This window comes from Lissotriton helveticus, chromosome 1_1, assembly GCF_964261635.1.
Source record: "Lissotriton helveticus chromosome 1_1, aLisHel1.1, whole genome shotgun sequence".
In the NCBI taxonomy this organism is placed as follows: Eukaryota; Metazoa; Chordata; class Amphibia; order Caudata; family Salamandridae; genus Lissotriton; species Lissotriton helveticus.
This window is the reverse complement of record NC_136057.1, coordinates 649,817,669-649,842,509: the sequence shown is the minus strand read 5'-3', so window position 1 is coordinate 649,842,509 and position 24,841 is coordinate 649,817,669. Positions and strand designations below refer to the sequence as shown.

Sequence of the window (24,841 nt, the reverse complement as noted above, 5' to 3'; positions counted from 1 at the left end):
TGAGGTAGGAGAAGGATCTTCCTTCAGCCGAGGTCTTGCGGATTCGTGGGACAGTGGCCCTTGCCAGTTGGGCAGAGCAGAGATTTCTGGTGAGTGTGTAGAAGGAGAGGTGGTGGTTGAAGTATGCAGGTTTGGTGTTGTGAACTGCTTTGTAGGCTTGCCTGAGTTAACTGAGAGCCAGTGAAGGTCTCTCTGGTTGACTGGAGATGTGGCTGAGGCGGAGGATGTCCAGGATAAATCTGGATGTGCTGCAGTTTCTTTTGGAGTTTTTGGGTGGCGCCGGCATAGAGTGTGTTGCCGTAGTTGAGCTTGCTGCTGGCCAATGCATGGGTGACTGTTCTTCTGGATTCAGTGGGGATCCACTTGAAGATTTTCCGAATCATGCAGAGCATGTGGAAGCAGTAGGATGAGACAGCATTTATTTTGATGTTCACTGAGAGTGTGGAGTTAAGGATGATGCCGAGGTTATGTGCATGGTCATGGGTTTGGGGGGTTCCGAGCAATGGGAGCCACCAGGAACCGTCCCAGGTGGAGAGGGAGGTGCCCGGGGTGTGGACTTCAGTTATATCGGAGTTGAGTTTGAGGCAGCTCTCCTTCATCCAGGTGACTACCTCATTCATCCTGTTGTGAAAGTTGCGCTTACCGGCTGTAGGTTCATTGGTGTGGGAGAGAATCAGTTCGGTCTCATCGGCGTAGGAGACAATGTTGAGTCTGTGGTTTCTGATGATGGCTGCAAGCAGGGCCATGTAGATGTTGAAGAGGGTGGGGCTCAGTGAGTAGCCATGTGGAAACCTGTAGCTAATCTCTATAGGTTCTGAAGAGAAGAGTGGGAGCTTGCCTGTCTAGGTTTGGCCGGTAAGGAAGGAGCCGATCCACTCTAAAGTTTTGCTGGGGATGACGGCGTTGTTAAGTCTAGTGCAAAAGATGTGGTGGGAGACGGTGTTGAAAGAGACAGAGAGGTCCAGGAGGATAAGTACTGTTGTTTTGCCTCAGCCTAGGAGAGTGCATATCTTGTCAGCTGCTGCAAGGAGGGCAGTTTTGGTGCTGGGGTTGCTTCTGAAGGCTGATTGGTAGGCCTCCAGGGTGTGATCTGTTTAGATGAATTCAGCTGAGTCGGACGTTGATGGCCTTCTCGATGACTTTAGCTGGGAAGGGGAGCAGAGAGATGGGTCTGAAATTCTTGAGATCCGTCGGGTTGGCAGAGGGTTTCTTCAGTGGGTGGGTTGAGTGAAGATATGTAAATGTAAATGTACAGGAATTTATATAGCGCAAATCACCAAGCGGTTTCTAAGCGCTTGCTTAGGGAACCCGTCCTGGTATTCCCCTGTGAGATAATCCCGACAGGGTATCCGCAAGGTGAAAGCCAGGCATCCCGACGTGAGGGGCCGTTGTGGAGATTAAGCAAGCTATTGCCCAGAGTCGCAGAGTGTGAGCCCGTGAATCGAGTAGGCACCGGAGCGAGAATTGTCGAGTCCATGGACATTTTAGGACTCAAGACCCCGCCGAGCCGGGAATTGAACCCTGGTCCCGGGCTGACCTCTGCTTCCAGGTCTGCCTCCTCTAACCAGTGAGCCACACTTCTCCACAAGATAGCTGACTCAATGAAGCAGTTGATGATGTGGTAGAGTTCAGGGGTAATGATTGAAGATGTGGTGGGGTCAGGCACCAAGGGGGCTCCAGAGTGGATGTTTTTCATTATCCTTAGGGTGTTGTCAGGGGTGAGTGTGGCCCGCTTGAGCAGCATCAGTTGGGACCTGGAACATTTGGGTGCTGTGGTTGTGGGTAGGGTAGATGGGCCCTGGGTTGTGAAGCTGTCGTAGATATCTTTAATATTGTGGTGGAAGAAGGTGGCACGGTTGTTGCAGAAGTCTTGGAGGGAGGACCTCTGTGGCCTCCATGCTGTGTTTGGGGAATTCTTTGTTCACAGTGAAGAGCCCCTTCCTGTTGTGTACGTTGGCGTTGATATGTTCCTATATGGCAGTTTTTTTAGTGGTTCTGATGAGGTGCTGGTGTGTGGTGATGGCGGTTTTGAAGGTTGCGTGGTCTGCCAAGGTTTTGTTGCTCCTCCATCTTCTCTCGAGTCGTCTGCCGGTGCACCTTGACTGTTGGAGGGTGGGGGAGAAACAGCTGGCTTTCTCAGAGGGCTGCTTGCCAGAGAGTTTCTTGAGGGAAGACAGTGTTTTGGTGTAATTGGAGATTCATCGGTCGAAGTTGCGTTCTGAGGCATTGGCACCCATGGAGAAAGGCGGAGGGGTTTTGCGGAGGAAGAGGTGGTCTTCAGAGAGCTTGTTACAGCTTCTGCATGTACAGTAGTGGGCATGGTGGTGTTTGGAGGGTTTGGCGAAGGAGAAGTGGGCTCAGTGGTGGTCTGTCTAGTGTTGTTCAGAGGTGTCGCTGATGGGGATTTTAAGACCTGGCATCATTGCTGTGGTTTCCCCATTCTTTTTGGCCTCTGCCTCCTGTATTTTTGCTGTGTGCTTAATGTGGTCTAGATGCTTTGGGTACTCTGCAACTGCTGATGAGTGCCAAAGTGCAAGGGCTCCCTGTATAAATTGTATTTATGAATTTGTGATTCTGAAGAAAATAAATTTTTACTAGGTCCTATTAATTTCCTTACATTCCTCCATTTCTTGCCATCTCGTGACAAAACCCTGCCTACAGCCTCCATTTCTACTGATGCTAAAAAAAAACTATCACATACCCAAGCCCCCTGTACTTTGCAGTTAACCAATTCATTACCAGAAAGCCATGGGACACCTACGCCCTGTGTAAACAAGCTTGTTTTTCATCTTCTGCGCCCTGCTTGGTAAACATCCTTGACGCCGTGATCAGGTCATCTGGACAATGGTCTGACTGACCGAGCCTTGATCAAGCTGATTGAACAATGGTCAGACTGACCGAGCCTTGATCAAGCTGATTGAACAATGGTCTGAATGCCGAGCCTTGATCAGGTCATCAGCTACAAACACCGCCTTGATCAGGTCATCAACTACAAACACTGCCTTGATCAGGTCATTAACTACAAACACCGCCCTGATTGAACAATGGACTGAATACCAAAAGAGTGGAATAAAAATGTATATAAGGCTTGTTCGCTGTGGAGTAAAACAGCAGCCTCCTGGGTTTTGTCTCTGACTAGCTTGGGACTCTGTTCCATAGCCCGGGCTATCGTAATAAAGGTGGTTCTCTCTGCAGACGAAGGTTTCCTGGTCCACTTTATTATATAAGGAAGGTAAGAGAAGACTCCGGTGATTCCCGCTCCGCCAAGCCCCCACTCGAGGTGGGCTTCTCTTGGTTCTACATTTCCATGTTTGGCTTATTTGATTTACTGCTAAGACCCTAGTACAGTGTACTGTGTGTGCCCTGGGCTTGTAAATCAAATTCTGCTAGTGGGCCTTCAGTACTGATTATGCCACTCACACAGGCAGCCTTTCAAAGGTGTCCCAGACCTGCCACTGCAGTGTCTGCATGCAGTTTATACTGCCATGTCAATCTGACAAGTGCACCCATGTAAGTGCACCCACTTGCCAGGCTCTAAAAGTTTCTGTTTCTTACATGTGAGTCACCCCAAAGGTAGGCCCAAGGTACCCCATGACCATGGTGCAGTCTGTGCAAAAGGTAGGACATGTACTGGATATGTGACGTGTCCTGATAGTGAAATACTGCGTAACTTGTTTTACACTATTAAAAGGCTATCTGACCCATAGGATGGCAAGGGAGATAATTTGTAACATCTTACAAGTATAACTTCTCATGGGGACAAGATGGAAAGATGAAGTTTAGGCTCTCAGAACTTAATAACACATATTTTAGTAAAGATGGTTTTTAAATTGTGATTTTGAAAATGTCACTTTTAGAAAATAGGCATTTTCTTGCTTAACCATCCTATGTGCCTCTGCTTAGTTGTGCATTTACTGGGTGGGTTGAGGTGTGTCCTGCCGTTCCTTGATGTCTCAGAGCTGAGATGAATAGACCTGGGTTGCATTTAGAATAGTGGTAGGGGTTTTCCTGTACCTAAATAGGCCCTGTCTCCTGTGCACAATACTGTCTCCACCTCTTGCCAAGAAGCTGGACCAGAGAGAACAGAACTGGTTTGGACTGAGCTGAGAGACTTTTGCCACACAAGAACAAATGAAAATGTGGTATAAAGATTAGGGCCCAGACCCCAGCACTTTAGATTACATCTGGACTCAAGAGGAACCCCTGCCAAGGAGAAGAGCTGGGAAAGCTGAAGGAGAAGTACTGCCCCAGGAAGGTGGAGATCTCCAAATTTAGCAGACTACAGTCGGCCATGGTAGAGAATGCATCCCTCTGCTGCCCTTGTACAACAAGACTAAATGACCATTTATCTTTTTAAAATTATTGAGATGATGGAGACGCATCTTTAACTAGCGGCCACATTTTAACTCTCGCGGTTGAGTATTTTTACTTGATTTGTATAGGTATGCATAGTCTGTATGACTATTTTAAAGTAAAGCTGAATACTGTAATTTCATTTTTGTTATACTCGTCCAGCGTGACAGTATAGAAAAAGTTTATGTTGACCGACCCTACCATTCTTAACTGTGAAAGCAGACTACAATACATACCTTATATGATCTGTGGTGTACAATTATGCAAGTCCACTGTATTCTGATCAATCCAGTGCTATCAAAGTAAGCCTAAAACCTACACTTTTGGGAACCTAAGCATTCACTGAAATGGATTAAGTATACCTGGTCCTACTGTCCATTCAGAAATATGTATACATGCAAATTAAGTCATCAACAAATGACTGCCATGTGCCTTCTGCATTTTATCCCTTGTGCATTTTATCTCTTTAGACACGCAGGAAACACAGAATTCGCTTTTGTGATTAGGAAGGACCCCATCATCATATGTATACATACAAATTAAGTCATCAACAAATGACTGCCATGTGCCTTCTGCATTTTATCCCTTGTGCATTTTATCTCTTTAGACACGCAGGAAACACAGAATTCGCTTTTGTGATTAGGAAGGACCCCATCATCAACATCATCAATGTCTTAACTTTAAAGGCTCTGTCGTTTTTTATAAAGCAGATTAAAACCTGCACAATGAAATCAGCAACATTAATGTTATTTGCTTGAAAATGCTTGTAAAAGATTGACATTTTGTTTGACTACTCCGATTTGCAAAACATTGACCGTATCAACAGACTTCTATGTAGAATTTGTACTCTAACATTCAAAAGAACACTTGCGGTATATATATATATATATATATATATATATATATATATATATATATTTATATGCATGCATTACTGGTCTTGTGGATTCTCTGAGTGCAACCAAATCGCCAGTGGTGCAGGTATCAGGCGATCCCAAAACACGCCTTTTTAAATACAAAAATGTCCTTTCTCCATTAAGAAGGGGCCTGCACTCAATTCTCTGGAATAATGCGATTTATTGCAGAGGCAGGACTAGTATCAAACTGGAACACCTTTCGGCTGTTTAACCAGCCTTTGCCAACCAAACAAATGCCTTGAGATGTGTGTTTTAGTTAAATCATTCTCACTGGTGTTATCAATTAAATAAACATGAAAGAGTTACTTTTGTGTTCGCTCTTCCTTCAATGCTAATATAAAATACAAACTACCTCTTTTTTATTTTTACTGCTGGAAATCGAAAGAAATATGTTTTAAAAATACATTTCAACAGGTATTTGTAAAAAGACAGAGATCCTTTTAAACTCGAAGGAGCAAGCAATGCCCACCTATACCGTTGGCAATAAAGCAGAGCTTTACCCCCTCGTGTGTCCTTCCCGTCCCAGCCCTTACAAAGTGAGGCAGGCCTGTCTCCACCCCGTCAATCGAAACGCTGGAAAACCAAAGGCTAAGGGTCACATAAACCCCCTCCCACCCACCACAATGCCTGTTTTTTTCTGCTCCGACGGTGGTCGGAATGCTGCTGCTCCGTGTTACTGTTTCTATTTCCGGGTTTCTTGCGGGATGGTTGCGGTAGCCTGAGTAACCATATTTTTAAAAAAGGTTGTTTTTCCAGTTTTTCTATTCATACTGTTGTTTTTTCTCTCCTGGTGTCCTGGCCCCAGGTTGTTCCAGAGCTAGAGTTTGCAAGCAGCGTCTGGCCCCCGCGTTCATGTTTGATGTATGTGGCTGTGGGTGGAGACTGCAGGTCTGCCCTTTTGATGGTTTTTCAGGTCTCACATTACAAGACTTGGTGTTTGGGGGCAGTATTTAAGTGAGGTTGCTGGGCACTTCTTTTTTGTGTATGGGGAGTTTCCTGTGAGGTTTACTCCTTTTTGCTCACCATGAGTGAGAGAGCTTCTGCACTGGTGCTGTACTGCAAAGGCAGTTTCCAAGCAGCATTTTTTTTTTTTGTCCAGGACATGCAAGAGGATGACGTTTTGCAGATTTCTAGGGCTGACTTGCAAGAATTGATAAATTCTGCTGTCCAGTCTGCGCTGCTGGAGCCTGCGGCAAAGAGGTCTAAGTATGAGGAGGAAGACATGGACAATCCCCCTAAAGAAAAGTAGGTCCAGGGCAAGGTTTTTTCGGACATGCTGGTCCATATTCGGGAGGTGCTTAGTTTTGACCCTAAATCATTGTCTGATGAGGGGTTTTACGCCGTGTATAGTTCCTCTGTGGTGGATGACCTTCCCTACCATGATGTCCTGAAGGAAAAACTGACTAATGAATGGCTTGAAATTAATAAGCATGGTATCCCTCGCTTTCTGGGGAAGCGGTATCGCCTGGCGAACTTTGACGCCCAGTTTCCAGTGGTTCCCAAAGTCAATTCTCTTTTGTCCTCTATGGCTTTGCTTCTTCTTCTTCTTTGTCATTGGAGGAGGCGTCCCTGACGGACCCAGTGGAGCAGAAGGTGGAGTCTTCTCTCAAGCGATCTTAAGCCGCTTCTCATTTTGGGGTCCATGCTAGCACTTAGTCAGCCGGTGCTTCGCAGGTCCTTTTGAAGGATTTTGAGAAGTAAGATGTTTGACTGTTTTCAGGATCAAGGGCACCCTACTCCTGTCTTGGCTCAGATGGAGGTCTTGGCACAATTCCTCTCGGATGTGACTTTTGATTCCTTGTGGGCCTTCTCCTCAGCTGCCGGGTGGTGGTGCCTGTAAGAGGTCTCTCTGGACCAGGTCTTGGTGTCTTGAGGCTGTTCAAAAGGTTTTGTTCCATAAAATGCCTTTTGAGGGTCCCCGTCTCTTTGGGGATGCTTTAAATGCAATGGTGCAGCTCTCTACGGAGGAGAAGAAAATGTTGAAGCCTTTTCGGCCTGTGCCTTAGAAAAAGTCCTTTTTTCATAAGCAGGGTTTTCAGGGGGCTTTGTCTTCTCAGCCCTTTTGTGGTCGGGCCTGTATTCGGGGTCCGCATTCCATTATAAATCCCCGCCCCAGCAACAGCTGCAGCAGAACCTCTGGTGCAGGACAGAAGTGACTATGCCCGTTTTGGGGGCTCAGCTCCGTTAGTTTCTGGAACGTTGGTCTGCTCTGATTTCCAACCAGTGGTTCTTGTCTGTCATCAGGTTGGGCTGACAGATTCCCTTCCGGGGCCCTCCCCTTCTGGATTACTTTCAAGTTACCCCTTTCTCAGGAGATCCCTTGAGGTGGTCTGCCATGTTGTCCGGCATCGCCAAGTTGTTGTCAAAGGGGGCTGTTGTACTGGTTCCAGTGGAAGAAGTGGGCTATTCCCATCTGTTTCTGGTCCCAATATCAGATAGGATCCTTCTGCCCGATTATGAATCTCCGGACTATTTTCAGATGGTCACCTTACAGTCTATCATTCCCCTAATCCAGGAGGGTGATTTTTTGGCTTCTCTGGACTTGTAAGACGACTATTTTCACGTTCCAGTCCATCCTGCCATTCAGCGGTTCCTGCGGTTTGCTATCCAGGGGATGCATTTCCAGCTTCAGCTTTTGCCGTTCGGCCTCTCCACTGCTCCCAGGACTTTTACCAAGGTATTGGCTCCTGCTTTGGGGGCTTTGCAGCATTGGGGTTTCTCAGTGTTTCCCTATATTGATGCTTGATCTCTGCTTCCTCCTTTCCTAAGGCTCTTCTGGGGGGTGGAGGCTATGTTCACCTTGTTCCAGGATCTGTGGTTCAAGTTGAATCTGGCCAAGTCTCATCTGTATCTTGTTCAGAGAATTCAGTTCATCAGGGGTCAGTTTGACACCTCTCTGGGTGCCGTGTTTCTCCCTCAAGTTCGGATCCTTTCCCTGCAGACTCTGTTGCGGGATCTGTTGAGTCGTCCCTCTGCCTTGGCTCGTGTTTGATTGTGGGTCCAGTAGTTGATGGCTGCCACCACTGCGGTGGTTCCTTGGGCTCGCCTCCATCTCAAGCCCTTGGTGACTCATCAGTTGGCGCGGTGGGATTCCTCCCAGGCGGATTATGAGATTATGAGACTCTGGTTCCTCTCTCTCCTGCTCTGGTTCGGGACTTGGACTGGTGGCTTTGCACTCCCAATCTAGAGAAGGGGGTGAGGTTTTGTCTTCCACCTCTCTTTTTGTTGATGACAGATGCCAGTCTTTGGAGTTGAGGGCCCACATTTCACGTTTCAGGTTCATCTCCACGGGACAAATCTGTTGGTTCGTACCGACAATCAGGTGGCTCATTGTTACTTGAAATGTCACGGGAGACCAAGTGCACGTCTCTGAACCTGCTGGCCTCCATGATTGGTGCTTGGGCTGAATCTCACTTGTTGGCCTTGAGGGCGGTGTACATTCTGGGACCGTTGAATTTTCATGTGGACGCTTTGAGCCGCAATCTTCCATCCTCTGTTCTGTACCATCTCTCTCTTCCTCTGTTCCAGTTCCTTTGTCTTCGGTTCAGGACTCCCTGGATCGATCTATTTGCCTCTCCTCACAACGCTCTTCTCCCCCAGTTTTGTTCGGAGGTGATGTGTCCTCTGGCTTGGGTGGTGGATGCTCTTTCAATTCCCAGGCCTTCGGGCCTTCTGTATGCCTTCCCTCCTATTCCCCTCCTCCTAAGGGTGCTGCAGAAGATTCGGGAAGAAAGAGTGTCGGTCCAGCTGATTGCTCCCTTGTGGCCTTGCCGCCTTTGGTTTCCTCTCTTGTTGTGGCTGGGGGTGGGGTGGGTTTGTCCGGCTTCCTTTGGTTCCGGTTCCTCTTCAGTTTCCGCTCCTGTCTCTGCCTTGCTTTCGTCGTTTGCAGCCGACGGCCTGGCTCTTGAGCGGTTGAAGTTGGAGTCTTTGGGCTGTTCTTCTGTGGTGGCTTGTGACATCTAGTTATCACGTCGACCTTCGACCCTTAAATGCTATGGTCGTCATTGGGGCTCTTTTGTCTCTTTGTGTTCTTCTCATGGGGTGGATCCTGTGCTGGGGGATCCTACGTCTGTGTTGGATTTTCGACGGGATGGATTTTTGTAGGGCCTTTCCCCGTCCACTTTGTCTGCTCAGTGGGCGGCGGTTCGTGCTTGTCGGGGTCCAAGGGCCTTCTTCTGAGCTTTAGGCTTCATTGGTTGGTTTCTCCTGTGATCGTGCCTTCTTGGGATTTGCCTACTGTTTTGCAGGGTCTGCAGTTGCTCCCTTTTGAGCCCTTGTTGGAAACGGACTTGTTGTGGTTGTTCGCTAAGGTGGCTTTTTTGCTGGCCATCACCGCCGCTTGTCGGTTGGGTGACTTGGGTGCCTTGCTCATTTCTTTCCCTTATTTACAGTTCCGGTTTGTTTTGAGGCTTGATCCAGCTTTTCTGCCTGAGGTTTCTTTCCAGTTCCTTTTGCAACAGGAGGTGATCCTTCCTGATTTAATTACAGAGGGGGATTTCCTTGTTATATCTTCTTTGGATGTTCGCAGGGCTCTTCAGATTTACCTACAGTGTTCACTAGGGTTTCGGCTTTCTTCTGCCCTGTTTGTCTCCTGTGGGGGTGTGGCTAAGGGGAAGAAGGTGTCCAATTCCACGATCAGTCCATGGGTGCGTTTGGCGGTCTGCCAGTACTAAAAGTCTGTGGATCTGCCTCCTCCGTCTCCAGTGCAGGGTCGTTCGACACGTTCTGTGTCCGCTTCCTGGGCTAAGACGGTCGGGGTCTCATCCCAGGAGATTTGTAGGGTGGCCACTTGGCAGTCCCATCACATCTTTGTTATCAGCATTATCGTCTTGATATTTTGCATGCATCTGTTGACAGTTTTGCTGTTGGCGTTCTAAACGCTGCTGTTCACTGATCATTTATTTGATTCAACATTTTGTTTTTTTTGCATGGATCCCTGGTGTCCTGCATTTTTTCTTCTTGGTTCTCTGCTTGTGAGTTTCTCACTTTGTAAGGACTGGGACGGGGAGGACCCATGAGGGGGTAATGTCTTGTTACTTACCGGTAATCTTCATTACCCTGATTAGGGTCCTCCCCGTCCTCTTCTCTCCCTCCCTCCTGGTGTGTTTGTGTCTGGGTCTTGTTGATAACAGGCATGGCGGTGGGAGGGGTTTATGTGACCTTTAGCCTTTGGTTTTCTAGCTTTTAGGTTGGCTGGGTGGAGGCAGGACTGCCTCACTTTGTAAGGACTGGGACCGGAAGGACCCTAATCGGGGTAATGAAGATTACCGGTAAGTAGCAAGAAATTTTTTGTTACTCAGCCCTTGTTTGTATGCCAGTGGACAGTTCATGAATGAGGAGTTAAAAACGTATCTTCTAAAGGCATATATTTGTCACATGAACATTAGTTTTGAGGCATAACTCATGTGCACATAATGTGTTGTTTCAACAGACATACCTTCCAGGCACCGGATGAAACCATACTAGAAAATAATTATTGCCGGAATCCGGACAATGACGTTCATGGCCCCTGGTGCTACACGGACAACCCTCTCATTCCTTGGGATTACTGCTCCATTTCACACTGTGAGCATTTAATTTATTAAAATCAAAGTGCCTTTATATCAATCGTATTGCACATGCATACTTTAACATATTTATTTACTTACACATGCATGATTTATCACTCCTATAACTAGAAATGTACGCTACGCTTTAAAAATAACTATTTAATGTCGATTTTTGATTATTCAGTTTCCAAATTACAAAATTGTGCACATACCAGACTTTTATTAAGGCAAAGGCTGTCTTCAATATTTGTAAAAGTGGTTTATTCCATGTTAGTGGCACAGTGTACTATTCTGATAAATTTACACTACATCTAAGTGCACTTTCTCACTAATTGTTTAGTATAACCTGCGATAAAGACTTATCAATCACTTGTATTTGCAATCACACTTTTTAGGAACCCCCCCAAAAAATATTGCTAACAGATGGGAACATCTTGTTGATACTGACATTCACTTGTACTATGTATGATACTATGCACCACCAGGCTTTCTGGGACATGTTTACAAAGATCCACAGTTAGGTGGCCTCTAAAAAATGGCTGAGTGACCATTGTGACGACACAGTGGCCCTATGGTGAACGGACCACAGGATAACTAGTACTCTTGGTGGAATCAGCTTTGTGGATCAACCGATAGTTATCAAGTCAGTTCCTTGACCTTGTAAGAGTAAAGGGGAACAACAGGTTACATGAGATGGAAGACCTCTGTTTTATAGCTGTACTCCTGCATTGCCAAATTCTAAATGAGGTCCAGGGTGTATCAAAAGCACACCCCTTGTCATGCTGTCCAGACTCATAACAGGCCTTCAATATCTAATGAACTAGCCCAGTGGTTGCTGAAAAGATCCTCTTTCTCTTGAACTAGTAGTTCTAAAATGCAAATTTTAGTATTTTGATACTTTCTTTCCATGCTAATTGATGTTTAGAATATGCAAAATGTGGTATTCATTGGACCATTTATATTACATTGAATGGACAAAGCTAAGATTATTCTTGCACACTAAATACACATATAAATATGCATTGTACATCATCCCCTGATTAAATATTTAATTATTTTTTAAAGTACATATTTTCCAAGTCAGAATTAGATACAATTTGCACATGTAATTTTGTCTTTGTGGTGTGTTGTTAACTTAACTACAATACCAACGACCTAGCTGTAAAATGAAAAAATAAGTCATCACTATGTAACACAATCCTCTTAAAACTGTTTTGGCCCTTTCAAGCGCCTGGGAAAATACATTCTTACAGCAGTTCCCTACATAGTTAATCTCACTGTGAGAAAAGTATCAAACATATTTATAAATCATATACCCATTCTCAAATTACTTCTTTATAGTATTTTTGTTTTCGTAGCATACTTGATATATAAGAACTTCAAATGCATGAAAATCCTGAAGAAACCCATTTGAAAAGGGTGAAAGAGTAAATGCATCTGTTGATGAGGGGAGAGGAATGCACAGAGAATTATATTAACTAAGTTTGGATTTGTGGCTTTCAAAATAATAATATCAAACATTTACAAAATAATATGTAATACTTCATAAGGGAGGTGAAATGTAGTAATACACACTACTTGCACAATAGCCAAGATTTCTTCACAAGTACAGAGCTATGTGAATGAACAAGGCATAAGTTAAAACAATCCTCAACAATGATGAGAATGCCAGAGAAGGCAAATATATATATAATTTATATAGAGGATACTGTTAGACCTGTCTTTTTAGGGTGGTCTTCCCCAAACCTTTTTGCCTACTTACCTCTACTCTTTGCTGTATTGCTATGCTGGCCTTTGGACTCTTAGCATTTTACCACTGCTGACTAGTGTTACAGTGCATGTGCTTCTGTCCTAAACATGCTGACATTGTTGTATACATGATTGACATATTTAGTTTAAGTATAAGTCCCTTGTAAAGTGGTATACCATGTACCAGGGGCCTGTAATCTAATTGTGACTAGTGGACCTGCATTACTGGTTATACCACACACACAAGTAGCATTACAAACTTGTCTCAGGCCTGCCATTGCAAGGCCTGTGTGTGCAATTTATACCCACTTCAACTTGGCATTTAAAACCACTTACCAAGTCTTTAACTACCCTTGTATTACACACAGGCCACCCCTAAGGTAGGGCCTAGATAGCTCTAAGGGCAGGGTGCTGTGTAACTGATATGTAGGACAGGTACTTTTAAGTTTTACTTGTCCTGGTAATGATAAACAGCTAAATTGGTATATCACAATTGTGAGGCCTACTCCCCTCTTAGGTTAGCATTGGGAATTCCTTAATACACTCTAAAGCTGTATTTTCAGATTAGAAAAGAGTAGCTGCATCTTGTTCCCTATCTTTGGAATGATAATGATAAATCCCCTTTACTGGTAAAGTTGTATTTAACAATACTGTTTTACAAATGCCACTTTCAGAAAGTGGACATTTATTTGCTCTTATTGCTCCGTGTGCTCACCTGCATTCCCCACTTCAAAGTCACATTTGGGTATAAGTACTCAGGTTCTGACCCCATCAAGACAATGTTCTACTGGACCTGTGAAGAACTCTGCCAGGAGTAAAGACTGCTGTGCCACAAGGATTGCCACTTTGTCTGAATGCTGCTCTGAAGAAACTGCATTATGCTTTGCGGAGCTGCCCTGCTGCCCGCTGATCACTGCCCTGCTGAGGAAAAGGACTGGACCTATATCACATGAACCCAGAGTGACTGAAAGGGCTTGCTTGCTAGCCCCCTGTTCTGAAACATTAGGGCCATAAAATACTTCCCGCAACTCTACAACAGCACCTGGGCTGTGCCATTTGTGAGTCCTTCCCTGCTAAGTGGTGCCAATCCAGTCCTGGGCCCTTGAAAGGTGATTCCTGCTGTCCAGAACCATCAAAATCGATGCAATGATCACTTTGCCCTGATCTGAACCGACGCACTACCCTTTGATACTGACGCTGGAGCAGATCGATGACATGGCCTTGACGAACTACTTGGCTCAACAACGTCAGACAGCGTGGCTCAATGAAAGCACAGTGTCTTCATCATAAAGGGGCTCGTCAACGAAGCTTTTATAGACTGCCCAAATAGACCCTGACACGTTGCCTCCATCCACTGGATCGATGACGACTCGATGGCTCCACACATCGAGTCTTCTTTGTCAACACTTTCTCCATCCAAGGTACTTTCTCAGCAGGAGCTGTGTGAGTCCTGTAGCCAGCCTACCCTCCATTGCAGTCAGCCTGAACTTTGGATTTGACCTGATCCAGCGCAACCTCAAATGACCATTTAGTGCTATTGACTTCAAAGTGCTACTTTTTGATTTATTGTTTAAAAATTCATAACTTCAGTTCTACTTATTGAATTGTTGGTCTTTTTTCATTCATAAACATATTCTCTATTTTGCTAAAGCTTTGTAGAGTATTTGTTTGGCACTGTCATTGTGTCACTGTGTGTGGGTGTGGGTGTGTGTGTGTTGTACAAATCCTTTACACGTTGCCTCTTTAGATAAGACTAATCTGTGCTAACCTACCAGAGGGTGAGCACAGGCTATTATTTAGTATCTATCTAGCTCACCCTGACTAGGATTGTGGCCCCTACTTGGACAGGGTGCTTATCTCTGCCAACTAGAGACCGATACTTGACAAGAAATTGTAAAATATGACACAATATTGACATTGGTGAGTTCTGGTGACTTCATAAACCACAAGGCCAAGCAACCTCAAAATGAACACCAAAATGGCAAAATAGGACCATATTACACATGGTACCCAATATGTTTTTTTTATATTGGGTGGCTTTTTGGAGCAGTTTGCTTAAAGAATCGTGTAGCATATTACCAACAACTAGCGATAATTATCGCTGTGTTGGCTTAGCGGGAATATTTCTATCGCCGCCCTTGACCTGTTTCTATCGCTGAGATACCTTGCTATTAGCAGGTTTATCTCAGGAGCGATAAATAACAGGCGAAATGCGTGAACATCGCTATCAATACAGCGATATTCAGGCATTACCGTGACAATGCTCTTAGCCATGTTATCCACCTCTCATTGGATAACATGGCTAAGAACAGGTCAGGGAAGGCGTTAGCTTTTGGAGATATTTGCGCTTAGCGCGAATATTTCCAAAACTACGCCTGTGTTGACCATAGGCGATAGCGATTGCAGCGACTGTTTTCAGTCGCTGACATTTTGGCACGCCCACTTTGCATTTCATTAGCGATAATTATCGCTGACATGCAAAGTGGGCCCCTAAATGCCCGCTATCGCCTACAAGCTGTTGCTAACTGGTGTTAGCGACAGCTTGGTAATAGGGCGATAAAATTATCGCCGCATTAGTGGGAAAAAGTCCCGCTAAAGCGGCGATAATGGCCCTTGGTAATATGCCCCCAGGTTTTTTTAAAGTGTAGCTAATAAAGGCACTGCCTAGAATTAGAATGTTTAAGGTTTGTATACTTTACTTGAAAAACTGTTGCAAAAGCAATGGACAGTTATGAGGATCAGTAGATTTAGGTGATTGTGTGGCTGCAACATTTACTGCCTAATTATGGTTATCACATATTTCACACATAATTTGCAGATTTTATCAAAAATGTTGCTTCTATTTCAAATGGCTAAAAATAATACAGTCAGGAAATCTGCCAATCAATGTTTATTTTTCAGTATAATTAAGGTAACCATACCAAATAATCTGACCTTCCATGCTTCATGATCCTAGTATCCTTGAGAATGTAAAACCTCTGGTGTGTATTTTTGGAGCTGTCCATATATATATATTTTTTTTTTTTTAAACAAAGCATCCTTGAAATGAAAGCGCACTCCAACACCAGCAATATTTTCAAGGCAGAGCTGCATTTATTCATGTGCAAGGTTGGTTCTTTAGCCTTACGCGTTTCGGGGCACATTGATTTCATGTAAGATTTTCAGATTATGGCATGGTTGCAAATTTAATAGTCTGACTACCAGCATGGTCCGGGCTGATACTGCCTCAAACATGTTGTGGTGGAATTAGGGTCAATCAGCCATTACACAATAGTATCATTGCGATTTTGCACATGCAAATATTATAGCTTTGTTTTTAAATCTATATTTATTCATGGTTTTATCTCAGTAATAACATCTCTAATTTTGATAGATAAATTATAATATGTATGTAATTATTTTTAATATACATATATTTATTTATTTATGTATTTATTTATCAACGCATGATACAACATCTGAGTAGAATTTTACGGTGATATGGAGGATGTTTTGTGTAAAGTAGATGACCTATGGTAAAAGACTACAAACAGCAGGATTTGCCATAAGGGTCAATAGTATGTTTACGGTGTACATTAATCACGTGGTGTAGCAAAGAAATTTAAAAATGGCGAACGGCTTCCAATGTATGTGTGATCAAGGACTGGTGAAGTCTGAAACGCGTCACGGAGGAGAAAATAAACTTCTTGTGGTCCGTGTCTCTCTAACCCATTGAGGTGTGAGCTTGAGAGTCGTTTGTTGTTGATATATATATATATATATATATATATATATATATATATATATATATTGTAAGATCATATAAACAATAACCAGTACGACAATTTTATGAGCAATCTTGCATTTAAGCAGTGAGTAAAAGAACTAGTTTCTTTAAACAATGTTGACAATATATATATTTCCCTGTTTAAAAATCTGCTTTTATCATATTTATAAAGTGTTAATTTTATTAACTTAGAATGTATGAAAATAATAGCAATGGAACTTTCATAAATGAATCATGATAATTGCAATGTGAAATGTATGAAAACGATATGTAAGTCTGTTTTCAAGCTCTATTAGGCACTTTGCACTGTGTCACTTTAAAAACAGGGAAAAAAAAGTTGAGCATGTCATGTGAACAAGGGCTCCTTGTAGCCCAAAACGCGTCATGGTGGCAATATGCACTGAATAAACAGAAAAACTGCACCTAATTAAGAGGAGTCCGTTTTGCTTTCCTTGTCGAGTATCGAAGGAAGATTTCTTTTTGAAATATATATTCTCTCCAAACAAACCTCCTGATAAGGAAGAGGCTCGGACACCCAGGGTTTCTTGCAAGAAATTTATTAGGCAAGTAGTAAAAAATTTTAATAAATAAACTTGCCTTATAAATTTCTTGCAAGAAACCCTGGGTGTCCGAGCCTTTTCCTTATCAGGAGGTTTGTTTGGAGAGAAGATTTAGGTTTACCGGTTGCCTGGCTCGGACCGCCCGCGACTACCGAGGATCTCTTTACCGGTATTGGTGTAGGAGATATATACAACAAAAGTGAAAGCGTCCAAGGTATTGGAAGTGGCAGGCCCACCCTGAGGACGAGCCAGGTATGGGGCCGCTGCTGCCAGCAGTACGTGACTTCACGGAGACGTGGGATCATTGAATCTACACGCCACGGCCCGGTTTTGGACTCTGCACTTGGGGTTGGGGCGTTGGGGACTCGAGGCTGCCCCTAACACCGTGACTCCAGGTTTCACTCGGATGACATTAGCCGTCTCTCCCCTCCTTGCTTGGCACAGAAGCACTCACCGCAGTTGTACATGGCTCCGTTACCGATACTTACCGGATAATGCCTGCTGGGAATCGGAGTCCATCAATCAACGGACGGCAGCTGGAGGCATTTAAAAACAGAGCCGCCACACTCCAGATAAAGGGAGCGCCGCGGAACACCAAGGGAGGAGCGAGTGAAACCTGAAGCAACTGGGCGTCGGATGAAGGCAGGAGCCGAAATGCATTATGCCTGTTGTTGCTGGTGAATTAAAGGCTTCCAAGAATCTCCCCGCTGTGTCCTCTAGTCTCTCTTCATGGAGGGACTTGTTTGTATATATATATATATATATTATATATATATATATATATATATATATATATATATATATATATATATATATATATATATATATATATTGTTAGAACCGGGAGTCTCTGGTTGGCAAAGGTAAGTACCTTGGCCCAAGTAGGGACCCCTAGCTCCGGTCAGGGCGACGGAATAACCCTCTGAGATAACCCCTGCTCACCCTCTAGGTAGCATGGCGCGAGCAGTCTAGGCTAAACTCGGAGGCAATGTGGATAACATTTGCACTTAACACAACAATAATTCCCAATCCACCACAAACTGAGACCACACAGGTAAGTATATATAAAATATAACTTTATCTAGTTTCAGCATGTAAATGAAGCAGTCGCATGATAATCACTTCTTTAAAACACATAGCATTTTTAGCTCAAAGGTTGCACTTAATTCTTAGTAGGTCTTGTAAATAGGCAGTTCTCAGCATAAAAATAAAAATAGTCTCTAGTCTCTCAAATCAGCACTTAAAAGAATATGGCCACTGATTTATATGCACTTCGCTCTCAAAACAAACCAAGGACCATGCCAATGTTTTATGCTAGAAACGCTCCTCTAAAATGAGCCAAGAATCATGCCAATGTTGTATAACGTAAACGGGACCCGGCCCCTAGCGTCAGGGACCCTTCGCGCTTCTAGCGCGTCTCACCGCAATGCTGTTGGGAGGGGGGATTCCCTTCCAGGCGCACCTCGCGGCGAGCGCTCACTAGCGCTCCAGCCCGGCCGGTCTCAGGACGCTCCACCGCCCGCTCTCGGTTCTCCAGGGAGCAGCGGGGAGCAGAGACGGCAGGCCGGGGGCTGGAGCACTCTTTCAGGTCCCTCGGCGAGGTCAGGTCAGTCTTCCCCGGGCCCGGCGGTGATCGCGGTGAATTCTCGGCTCCTCCAGTCGAGCAGGCCAATCCAGACGCGGCAGAACGGGCGAGCCTCCACAGCACCCGGGAGTCAGCCTATGGCAGTGCGGCTCCCGGGTCAAGCCTGCGATGACGCTCCTCGCCCTAGCCAATCACCACACGGCAACAGTGATGACGCTGCGCCGCACGGGCCAATCCCGTCGCGGCGTTTGGTGAGGGGGCCCGGCTCTCTCGTCCAATCGGAGAGCAGCGGGCTCGTTTTCGGTCGCGTTGGTACCAGCAAGGTACGGGGCCCTTCGTCGGGGGTTTACTGACCCCGGGTCGCGGTGGTGAAGCTGCACACAGGTTGTTTTAGTGCGCTCTGCTCGGGGAAGGCTCACAAACCTTCAGTCTGCACCTAACACGTGTCGATGAACACGGCGACCTCACAGCACGGCACAGCAGCCGGTTGGGCAGACAATGCACAGCGCAGCACCCTCCAGCCAAACAGAGGGCCGACGGTCAGGCAAACAGCAGGGCTTCACGATCTCTTCAGCCCACAGCAGCTTCAGGGGACACAGCAGATTCTTGTGGTCCTTGGGCAACCTTTATGTTCCTGGGTTGCAGACAGGGAGACAGCTCTTCTCAGGCCCTTGGAGATTCGGGTTGCAGACACAGCACACAGCAAAGTCTTTTTAGTTCAAGTAGGCAGGGTCACAGCACACAGCAAAGTCCCTTTCTTCTCCTTAGCTTCCAGGTGGACAGCAGAACAAGTCAGCCCTTAGAGCACACAGCAAGGCAGTCTTCCTTCAGTTCTCTAGCTGTCCTCCTTCCAGCGAGGGTTCCTTCTTGCTTGCAGAATTTCAGAATCTACTTCTCTGCAGACAGGGGTCCTTTCCTTATACCCCCCAATGTCTTTGAAGTTCTTTGTGCATGGAGGCCCTGGGTCCAGTCTAAACCAGTTCTGGGGGTTGCGGAGCACTGAGGTGTCTCTGGCTTTCTTCTTCCTGTCAGCTTCAGGGCCAGTGGGGTCAGTTGACCACCAGGAGAGAGCGAATGTGGGGGAGGTAGGCAGGCACAGCCCAGCACTTATCTGGCATTCCTTCCTCCCTCCTCCCAAGCAGGCAGATGTGCCCTTTCATCCCCGGGATGGCTCCGACCCTCTCCTCTGGGGCTCTGCAGCCCCTTCCTGTCACATCCAGACCAGGCAGACATTCCACAAACCCAGGCACACAGAAAGGTTTAGACAAGAGAACAGCCACTTTCTAAAAGTGCTATTCTCCAACACAGGATTTAAAAACACCCTTCACTAAAAGATGTGTCATTAAATTCTGAGTCCAGGGATATCTTTCACTTATGTCCCATCTTGTTCCTATGGGGAGAGAGGCTGGTATCACATGGGCCTAGCCCCCCTCCATGTTACTCTATGGAGCAAGATAGCCTTACAGCGGTGAGCACACAAAATGGCTGTAGCCCACTACCAGAGCATAGTACCTGCACTAGCACATGCTCTACCTTATCCATACACTGCACCCTGCCCAGGGGGGTACCTTGAGCCTTCCATAGGGGTGACTGATGTGCACAGACAGGGAAGGATTAGGCCTAGCCAGTGGGGACACTGGCCAGGCTGACATGGCAGTCACTGACTGCACACAGGCCCTGCGCTGGCAGGCCTGAGTCGCCTTTTTAAAGCTACTCATGTGGGTGGCGCAATCTGCGCTGCAGGCCCACTAGTAGCATTTGTCATCACCAGCCCTGGCACACACAGTGCCTTCTACTAGGGACTTCGTGGTGATACAAATATGCCAATTAGGTATACTCAATCAATATCACAATTTACAGAAGGAGCACTTACACTCTGACACTGATCAGCAGTGGCAGAGTGTCCAAAACATCTAAATCAGCAAAAACGAAATCCAGCACAGCATCAAAACACATGAGTCAGAGGCAAAAAGATGGGGGAAGAACCACGCCAAAAGGTGTCAGGTCTAACACGTGTCCCCTCCAGCTGAAAGTGGGGAGAACTACCCAACCTCTTGGGAGTCCTCATCACTAAGGCGGAAGAATCTGGACAGACCGTCAGCGTTGGCGTGTTCTGTACCAGGGCGGTGCTCCACCGTAAAGTCCATCCCCTGTAGGGAAATGGACCACCTCAACAATTTTGGATTCTCACCCCTCATCTGCATTAACCATCTGAGGGGCCTGTGGTCGGTCTGAACACGGAAGTGAGTCCCAAACAGGTAGGGCCTCAGCTTCTTCAGAGCCCAGACCACAGCGAAAGCTTCTCTTTCAATGGCACTCCATTTTTGTTCCCTGGGGATCAGCCTCCGGCTAATGAAAGCCACAGGTTGGTCTCCTCCCTCATCATTGATCTGTGAGAGCACTGCTCCCACGCCTTGCTCTGAAGCGTCAGTTTGCACCATGAACTCACTTGAAAAGTCAGGTGCCTTAAGCACCGGTGCTGTGCACATGGCAGTTTTGAGGGTGTCAAAAGCAGTTTGACAGGCCTCAGTCCAATTCACTTTCCTGGGCTGATTCCTAGATGTCAGCTCTGTCAAAGGGGCCACAATGGTGCCATAGCCTTTGACAAACCGTCTGTAATACCCGGTGAGACCTAGAAAGGCTCTCACCTCAGTCTGGGTCTTGGGGGGGTTCCCAAGCCAGAATGGTATCAATTTTTGCCTGTAGGGGCGCCACCTTGCCGCTCCCCACCTAGTGTCCCAAGTACACCACAGATCCCTGCCCTATCTGGCATTTACTGGCCTTGATAGTGAGGCCTGCCTTCTGCAGAGCCTTCAACACTTCAGTGAGGTGTTGCAGGTGTTCCTCCCAAGTGGAGCTGAACACCGCAATGTCATCCAGGTAGGCTGCGCTGAATTGCTCCAGCCCTGCCAGTACCTGGTTGACCAATCTCTGAAATGTGGCGGGAGCATTATTCAACCCAAAGGGCATGACACGAAACTGGAAGTGTCCTTCCGGCGTTGAAAATGCTGACCTCTCCTTTGCCCCGTCAGTTAAGGCAATCTGCCAGTACCCTGAAGTCAAATCAAAAGTACTCAGGTACTGGGCAGCTCCCAACCGATCCACCAGCTCATCAGCTCTGGGGATGGGGTGCGCGTCAGTCTTCGTGACCGCATTGAGCCCACGGTAGTCCACGCAGAACCGAAGTTCTGGGGGGCCACCGGGGGTAGCAGCTTTCTTAGGCACTAAGACCACTGGGCTAGCCCAGGGGCTGCTGGAGGGCTCAATAACCCCAAGCGCCAACATCTTGGAAACTTCTTCCTTGATGCTAGCTCTGACCTTGTCAGCCACCCTGTAAAACTTCTGTTTCACAGGCATGCTGTCTCCAGTGTCCACGTCGTGGACGCACCACTTGGTGACACCTGGGGTCAGGGAGAACAGTGGGGCAAACTGACCCAAGACTTGGCGACAGTCCTCCTGCTGTTCTGGGGTCAGGGTGGGGGAGAGGACCACACCATCCACTGACCCATCGTGCTCCTTGACTGCCAGGAGGTCAGGGAGAGGATCACTATCCTCCTCCCCTCCAACATCTGTAGCCATGAGCATAGTCACTTCAGTTCTTTCAAAGTGTGGTTTGAGGCGGTTCACATGGAGCACTCTCAGGGGCTGCCTGGGAGTCTTCAGGTTAACCAAATAGGTAACCTCGCTCTTGCGCTCCACCACCTCATATGGGCCAGACCACTTGTCACGGAGCGCACAAGGCTCCACTGGCGCCATCACCCACACCTTCTGACCAGGTTGGAACTCAACCAGAGAAGTGTTCTGGTCATACCACCTCTTCATTTCCTCCTGGCTAGCCTCCAGGTTCTCTTGAGCGAGCTTCCTGAAGCGCTTGGTCTGGTTGCGGATGGCCAGCACATAGCTGAACACATCCTGAGGGGTTTTCCCACGGGATTTCTCCCACCCCTCTTTCACCAGCGCCAGAGGCCCTCTGACAGGGTGGCCATACAGCAACTCAAAGGGACTGAACCCTAAGGATTTCTGAGGCACCTCCCTGTAGGCAAACAACAGGCATGGCAACAAGACATCCCATTTCCGCCTCATGGGCTCCTCCAGGCCCATGATCATGCCCTTCAATGTGCGGTTGAATCTCTCAACCAAACCATTTCCTTGAGGGTGGTAAGGAGTGGTGAATTTGTATGTCACCCCACACTCACTCCACAGGGACTTCATATATTTAGAAATGAAGTTTGTTCCGCGGTCCGAAACGACCTCCTTCGGAAATCCCACCCGGGAAAAGATCCCCATCAGGGCACGGCCCACCACTGGGGCAGTGACTGTCCTGAGCGGAAGGGCCTCCGGGTACCGAGTGGCATGGTCCACCAAGACCAGGATAAACCTGTTGCCTAGGGCTGTCTTGGGATCCAGGGGCCCCACGATGTCAATGCCCACCCGCTCAAAAGGGGTGCTCACCACGGGAAAGGGTTGGAGGGGGGCCACGCGCTTCCCTCCACTCTTGCCACTGGCCTGACAAGTCTGGCAAGACTTACAAAAGGCAGAGACGTGCGTCTTCATCTGGGGCCAGTAGAAATGGGTGACAAGCCTGTGATAGGTCTTGTCTTGCCCCAGATGTCCTGCGAGAGGCACGTCATGAGCCAGACCCAGTAGGAAGTTCCTGAAGCGCTCCGGTACCACCAGCACACGGGCTGCGCCGGGCTCAGCGAACTTAGGCTCACTATAAAGTAAGTCATCCTCCCAATAGATCAAATGCTCCTTGGACCCCAGGCCTGCGGCCTGGTCGGCAGCCTGCTGCCGCACACCAATGAGAGAAGGGCACTCCTTCTGAGCCTGGCAGAATTCCTCCCTGGAGGGACCACCCTCTTGCTGCCACTGGGACAGCTCAGGCAATTCCCCTAGTTCGGCCACCTGCTCCCCTGTAGGTTCCAGGGCATCCCCTTCCGGGTCTGCCTCCTCCTGGACCGTGGGAACAGTGGGGGCTGGTTTCCCGCGCCCTCTACCCCTTCCTCTCTTGGCAGGTCCCTGGGCCATTTTTCCAGGCTCCAGCTCTGTTAGACCGCCCTCTCTTGCTGTCATTGCACGGGTGGACACACAGATCCACGCAGGCAAACCCAACATCTCCAAGTGAGTCCTGTGCTCCACCTCTTTCCAGGGGGAGCTCTCCAGCTCATTACCTAATAGACAATCTACAGGCAAGGCATCACTTACTACAATCTCCAAAATACCGGAGACTCCTCCCCATTCAAATGGAACTTTCGCCAGCCTGCAGTAGCGCACTGAACTGTCAGCTGCCACCACAGGCCGGAGTACCTGGGGAACAATTTGCTCTTCAGACACCCACTGACACCTAACAGATGTCACGCTGGCCCCTGTGTCTCTCAGAGCCTCCACCACCTGTCCATTGATGGTTACCTTCTGCCCGTATTTCTTAGTGTTTTGGGGCAGCAAGGTTTCCTGGGCCATCTCTCGGTCTCCTAGAGAGACAAGGGTCATCAATGCTAACCCCTCCTCCCCACTAGAAATCAAATCCCCTCCCAAAGCTACACTGGCTATCGCCGGAGCTGGAGCTGGAGCACCAGTGGGTGCAGATTTCTTCTTTGGACAGTTTGGAGCAATGTGCCCCACATCCCTACATGCATAGCAAGTGAGGGTCTTCTTGTCCTGCGGGCCCTTATGGGGCCAGGACTTCTTAGACTTGGGGGGTTGAGACACCTTCTCTTGGGAACTACTTTGGGGCCCTTTAGAAGACTCCTTTTGATTACCCGTGTCCCCCCCACTCTTCTGCTGGGGACCCTGTCCACCTTTGGCTGGGGTACTTACCACCCCCTTGTGGACCCTGGTGCTAGTCCACCGGTCCGCCTCTTTAGCAAGCTCACTGGGATCAGTTAACTTACTATCCAAAAGATGCTGGCGCAGCTCTGGGACACACAAACTACTTAAGTGCTCCCTACTAATCAAGTGACACAACCCCACATAATCAGTAACTTTGCTGCCCTTCATCCAACCTTCCAGTGCACGCGTGTACATACTCACACACTCCACCCAAGTACTTGAATCAAGCTTCTTGAAGTTCCTAAACTTCTGGCGGTACTGTTCAGCAGTGAGCCCATACCTGAGGCACAAAGCCTCCTTCATGGCGGAGTAGGATAAAGCATCCTTTGCGTCTAAGGGTGCCAAAACATCCCTCCCTGAGGCCTCAAAATGCTTCCACAATCCTGCTCCCCAATTCTTCTCAGGCACCTCATTCATCTTTAAGGCAAGTTCATACGCTCTGAACCACGCATAAATATCCTCACCCCTCTGATAATTCTGTACCAGATCCTTTGGTATGTATACCTTACCCGCCTGTACTGGTTGTGCGCTGC

At 47.1% G+C, this 24,841-nt stretch overlaps 1 protein-coding gene across 1 annotated transcript in view; it reads left to right on the top strand.

Annotated features, from left to right (window-relative positions):
* Positions 1-24,841, top strand: part of HGF (hepatocyte growth factor) — a 564,049-nt gene that overhangs the window by 323,148 nt on the left and 216,060 nt on the right. Inside the window, exon 11 of the mRNA XM_078674176.1 lies at positions 10,702-10,835. Coding sequence (XP_078530302.1) covers positions 10,702-10,835 — 134 coding nt within the window. The remainder of the gene's footprint in view (positions 1-10,701; positions 10,836-24,841) is intronic.